Source organism: Oncorhynchus nerka, linkage group LG2 (genome assembly GCF_034236695.1).
Source record: "Oncorhynchus nerka isolate Pitt River linkage group LG2, Oner_Uvic_2.0, whole genome shotgun sequence".
NCBI lineage: Eukaryota > Metazoa > Chordata > Actinopteri > Salmoniformes > Salmonidae > Oncorhynchus > Oncorhynchus nerka.
This window is the reverse complement of record NC_088397.1, coordinates 92,909,620-92,915,397: the sequence shown is the minus strand read 5'-3', so window position 1 is coordinate 92,915,397 and position 5,778 is coordinate 92,909,620. Positions and strand designations below refer to the sequence as shown.

Genomic DNA, 5,778 nt, shown 5'->3' with positions numbered 1-5,778 from the left:
GAAGGATAGAATGAAAATAAAAAAACACATTTGAATGACACTGAGGGGCTTTGTTGATACATTTGAGGCTGATGCCATGCAGGTGTTTGTACAAATGCATACACTCATTCAAATGCTCATAGATGGACATGGTTCCATTCCATCCATCGTTGGCTTGGATGTTTCTTGTTCATTGGTGGTGCATGGGGCAGGGAATGGAATTATATGCATTTCTTCTCAGGGTGGATTCTGATGCTTGAGGGGCAGCTCTTGGAGGGCTGTATCGGTCAGGTCCCCATTTGACATTGTGGGAGATCTGTCGATGTGCCCTTAACCCTTTGTGTCTCTGGATTAGGGCTGTTAGATGACGAATGTGTGGTAGTTGGGCAGCTTCCCTGCAAGTATATGTTTATTACGAGATGAAATCTCTGGCTGAATTTACACATCACTGGAACATTTGGTTCTTGAGCCAACCACTTAACGATCAAGGTTTGTAGGGTCCACACATTGTATAAATGTCTTACCCATCCTGCTTTGTGACCAGATTAGCTGGTGATGCATACAAATTAGAACCATGAAGGCTGCTGGTGTCATAAGTACTACCTGTCAGTGAGTTGAGACCCGGGTACAATTGATTTAAAAATAGTTTGACTATCCAGATCATACCGCCTGAGGTGGACAGGAAAGTGATGACAATGAGTATTTAACTTGTCTACAACTGCCTAAAGGTGGGCACAGATTACAGACATCAAGACAAAAGCACGGTAACCCCAGGTACAAATGAGTCCGGTGAAAAGCTTGTAAGAGAGAATAAAGGACACATGTTCAGTAATATTGGTGTGACATTTATTAATGTACAAGAGGCAACTAGTATCTTCTTCCTGCCGCTTCGTTTAAGTCAGACCAACAACCACAGTTCAGAAATTGTTTAAGAAATGCTTCAGCACAATGTACACAGGTTTACAATGGTCATTGAAGTTGATTTAGAGGTTGGAGGAAAACAGCACGACCTGATGAACATGTCCCAGAAGCCTTGTACATCTTCAGGTTCCCCAGGAAGATATCCTGAAAGACAAAATCGTCAGCAGGGTAGGCTAGTGGTTAGAGAGTTGGACTAGTAACCGAAAGGTTGCAAGTACAAATCACCGAGCTGACAATGTACCAATCTGTCGTTCTGCCTCTGAACAGTGGGTTGTCATTGAAAATAAGAATTTGTTCTTAACAGACTTGTCTAGTTAGATAAAATACAAATTCTAGTTCCCAGTCATGTGCACATGTACAAAACTCACATTCAGTCACAGGTGTAAGCCACATCCAAGTACTTATAGGTTCCGACACAGGGGTCACCGAACACAGAGTTGGATACCTTGACGATACAATGGCGCTCTCCATCACACCTGTGTGTCAACAGGTAGAGGTTAACACCACAGCCAATGACTTTCTACAGCTAAATGCACACTGAAGGTTTCAGTACCTTTCTGCCATTTCGCTGGTGGTGGATTGGCTGAGGCAGTTGGTGTTTTTGAGTTGTTTATGTGGGCGCCCAATGGAACACACATCGTGTTGACGACGACCATAGTTGGCACGCTGAATACGAATCTCACCTCGATCTGAGGAAGAGAAAGGACAAACCTGGGTGTTGGTGTGGGCTAGTGACTAATATACACGGCACCACATGATTAAACTGTACGGTAGTGTTGACCAGCTTACCACATAGTAGTTGAGAATCAGAGCCTTCACATATGATGCTGCTTACTGCAAAGACAACACAGGAGTTACACCACTGGCCAGACAAATTAAGACATACATTAGCCTGGTGAAGTGTTAGTGATGGGCACTAACAGGGAATGTTGATTTCAGGTGCATTTTTATAAGTCATTATAAACTTGTTAGCATGAACTAAAGTACAAAAAGTTAGGCTCGTCATCTGCCACCGTTACCTTGTAGTTTCACTTCCGTATGAGCAGTTCTCGAAATGCTAACATTTGAAGCACACTGGCTGGCTAGACCTAAACTGGTGAAAAAAGTCAACCCACTACACCTAACCTGTATTTCTATGCAGTTTGTGCCATCTGTCAGATTGGCTATAAACCCTGCAAAAATGTGTGAGTTGCGCTAGCTAGTTTCCGTTCACTGAAACATTCAGTGGTAAACCAGATTAAGTGCACAAGCATCAAATAAGCTTGAGACGCTTCCCTCCCATGTTCTTGCTGGCTAATTGAGCTAGATATGTAAATATAACTAGTAACAGCAGGAGCATATGAGACAAGTTAAAAAAGTAACAGCAAATCGGGTAGTCATTCAGCAGTTATGGCTTGGGGGAAGTAGAAGCCGTTCAGGGTCCTGTTGGTTCCAGACTTGGTGCATCCGTATCATTTGTTATGGTGTAGCAGAGACCAGTATAACTTGGGTGGCGCGAGTCATTGACAATGTAGGGCCTTCCGACACACGGTGTCGAAATCCTGATGCAGGGAGCGCGGCCTCTGATGTACTGGGCCGTACGCTATACCCTCTGTAGGACCTTGTGGTCAGATGCCATACCTAGTGGTGATGCAGCCAGTCAAAAAGCTCTCAATGGTGTAGAATTCAGGATCGGAGGGCTGAAAGCAATCCTTTTAGCCTCCTGGCAGGGAGGGGCTCGGCCCTCCGTTTCCTGTAGTCCAATACCAGTTCCTTTGGCATCACACTGCCAGGTCTCTGACCTCCCTATAGGCTACTCAAACTAAACAAGTAGCATATCCACAGCTTGCTAGGGTTAGTTATCAGGTGTGGGTGGTTTACACTTGGAGAAACAAAAGTTAACAAGCTGGTACCATAGGGGAACCAACTCATTATATTCCTTTTCTAGCAATCAGCTGAGCTTACTTTTTTACAAGATTAAAAGTGGGTAGGAGAATTAAACAATATCCCAACATGCCACAGTCATACCGACACTACGTCAAATCAAAATATGGATATCGGTGCCCACCACTAAGTATTATTAGCACACATTCAGAGACTGACTTGTTTCTTGCTGTTGGACACAGGAGTATTTGGTGTCCAGGTACTTATAAGTCCCGACACAGGGGTCTCCAAAAACGAAATTGGATGCAGGGACAATACACTCGCTCTTCCCACCACATCTGTGTGTTTCAAAGACATGTTGAGGTCATGAGTTCATACAGGTAAACACAACAGGTTCCAGCACATTTCTGCCATCTTGCTGGTGGTGGTTTACACTACAGCCAAGGAGTTACAGGTTCTAGTACCTTTCTACCATCTTGCTGGTGGAGGATTGGCTGAGGCAGTTGGTGTCGGTGAGTTGGTTATCAGGGCGCCCAATAGAACAAACATCGTGTTGACGACGACCGTAGTTCACACGCTTGATATGGATCTTACCTCCATCTGAGGGAGATGGAGAACAGTGAGGCACGAAGGAGAGCCAAGTATGGGTCTCTATGGTGTGGGCTGGTGACGCTAATCTACAGTATAAACGATCATAGGTGGTCGGTGAGTATACTGTTCAGCAGTGTGGACTAGCTTACCACATTGCAGTAAAGCATCAGAGCCTTCACACGTGATGCTGATTGCTGCCAGGACAAATAAACAGGAATTACACCACTCACATTATCTTGGTTAAGTAGTATCATCATTATTACATACAGTACCTCCATCTGTTAGCGTGCAGCAAGCTGTAGCCAGCACTGAAACAACATCACACAGCTAGTTCAGCAACATTCAACATCATATGCACTTGGACCATGAAGCTACAACTCATCATTGGTCTCTATACTCAAGCATTTCAGTTATACTAAGTGTATTATAGTCAAGTTCAGCATTTGGTCTCATATTCCATGCTTGGAATACCTTTTTGCCCAAAAGGAACTGAATGTCCCTCAAATCATATGACATGTACTTCTATTACTCACAAATAGAAACATTTGGTCATATACATTAAAATTCTAATCTGCATCAGATACAGATTTGTATACTCACATGTGACCACCGTCAGTCTCAACATGCGCATGATGCCAGGTACAGGAGTGGTACTAACAGAGACAATGCAACTGATGATAACAAGCTCCAATACACCTGTTATTTATGTTATGTGACATGTCTTAATTTACCCAGGTGTATCTATTTGTCTCCAGGTGCACCTCATTGCAATTAGGGGACGGTGTTTGCGGGTCAAAACCTGGCTATTGAGTCAGTCTCATGAAGTTAGATAGAGGACTCTAGATGGATGAAATCCATTTTGGCATGAACATTGCCATTGAGGTCTTCCAACATTTTAAAGTAGCCATCTATGGCAATCAGGCCTACCACTGTTGTCAACAAACTTGATTATTCAGTTGCCACTCAGCCATGGGTGAACAGGGAGTACAGGAGGAGGCTTAGATCAGACCCTTGTTGTTCCACAGTCTTGAGGATCAGAGTGGCGGATGTGTTGTTGCCTACCTTCACACCCGAGGACGGCCCGTCTGGGGGCTACTATACATTTTTTGACAAGTGGCCTGGACCCTTTTACTACACGGAGACCTGCTGATCCATCATGACTGATTTGCCGACGTAACCGCACGGAGGGGCTACAAATGACTTCGTCCATCGCAAAGTCCCTCTAAGGCCCTTCTGCTAGCCTGCAAGCCCAGGCCCGCAAGCTGTCTGAATCGCTGTGCCTCCAGCTCGCCCAGCTACTCAATGGACCCACTGATCACTTGGCTACGCATGCCTCTTCCTAATGTCAATATGCCTTGTCCAGTGCTGTTTTGATTGGTAATTATTGCCTTATTTCATTGTAGAGCCTCTAGCCCTGCTCAATACGCCTTAGCTAACCCTTTAGTTCCACCTCCCACACATGCAGCGACCTCATCTGGTTTAAATGATGTTTCTAGAGACAATATCTCTCTCATCGTCACTCAATGCATAGGTTTACCTCCACTCTATTCACATACTGCAATACCTTTGTCTGTATATTATGCCTTGAATCTATTCTACCGTGCCCAGAAACCTGCTCCTTTTACTCTCTGTTCCGAACGTTCTAGACAACCAGTTCTTATAGCACTTATCCCTACCCTTATCCTCCTCCTCCTCTGGTGATGTAGAGGTTAACCCAGGCCCTGCTGTGGCTAGCTCCACTCCCATTCCCCAGTCACTCTCATTTGTTGACTTCTGTAACCGTCAAACCTTGGTTTCATGCATGTTAACATTCGAAGCCTCCTCCCTAAGGTTGTTTTATTCACTGCTTTAGCACACTCTGCCAACCCGGATGTTCTAGCCGTGTCTGAATCCTGACTTAGGAATACTTCCGAAAACCCTGAAATGTCCATCTTTAACTATAACATTTTCTAACAGATTGAAACTCCGCCCCCTTTGGATGTTCTATCTACTGCCGAGACAGCCTGCAGAGTTCTGTCTAACTATCCAGGTCTGTGCCCAAATAATTTGAGCTTCTACTTTTAAAAATCCTCCTTTCCAGAAACAAGTCTCTCACCGTTGCCACTTGCTACAGACCACCCTCTGTCCCCAGCTGTGCCCTTGACACCATATATGAATTGATTGCCCAATCTATCTTCAGAGCTCGTGCTGTTAGGTGACCTAAACTGGGACATGGTTAGCCTCTTACAGCTCCACCCCTACTTGTGCAATTTCCGCCTGAAGACATACCCAAATCTAACAGCCTGTAGCTCAGGCACAGAACCAAGGATATGCATATTCTTGGTATCATTTGAAAGAAAACACTCTGAAGTTTGTGTACATGTGAATTGAATGTAGGAGAATATAACACAATAGATCTGGTTTAGATATTTTTATTTTTGTATC

At 44.4% G+C, this 5,778-nt stretch overlaps 1 protein-coding gene across 2 annotated transcripts; it reads right to left on the bottom strand.

Moving 5' to 3' along the window:
• Nucleotides 1–811: 811 nt before the first annotated feature.
• Nucleotides 812–4,037, bottom strand: LOC135572850 (L-rhamnose-binding lectin CSL3-like). Of its 2 annotated transcripts, XM_065021331.1 has the most exons (9): nt 3,955–4,037; nt 3,627–3,662; nt 3,504–3,548; nt 3,228–3,363; nt 2,983–3,101; nt 1,690–1,734; nt 1,454–1,589; nt 1,269–1,376; nt 812–1,044 (listed from the first exon to the last, which is right to left on the bottom strand). In XM_065021331.1, exons 1-8 carry the CDS (start codon nt 3,983–3,985, stop codon nt 1,271–1,273), a joined length of 654 nt encoding a protein of 217 aa, XP_064877403.1. In that variant the 5' UTR covers nt 3,986–4,037; the 3' UTR covers nt 812–1,044; nt 1,269–1,270. The 2 variants fall into 2 exon arrangements, with proteins under 2 accessions (XP_064877403.1, XP_064877409.1); XM_065021337.1 differs by lacking the exon at nt 3,627–3,662 and having other exon boundaries at nt 3,955–4,024.
• Nucleotides 4,038–5,778: the final 1,741 nt, after the last annotated feature.

What these genes read in the sequence shown, in the direction of transcription:
- LOC135572850 (XM_065021331.1), bottom strand. Translation starts at nt 3,985, where the DNA reads ATGCGCATGTTGAGACTGACGGTGGTCACAT. An exon ending in TGATGCTTTACTGCAATGTG is followed by an intron (nt 3,364 to 3,503) that starts GTAAGCTAGTCC and finishes CATCTCCCTCAG; the next exon opens with ATGGAGGTAAGATCCATATC. An exon ending in TGTCCAACAGCAAGAAACAA is followed by an intron (nt 1,735 to 2,982) that starts GTCAGTCTCTGA and finishes TTGTCTTTGCAG; the next exon opens with TAAGCAGCATCATATGTGAA.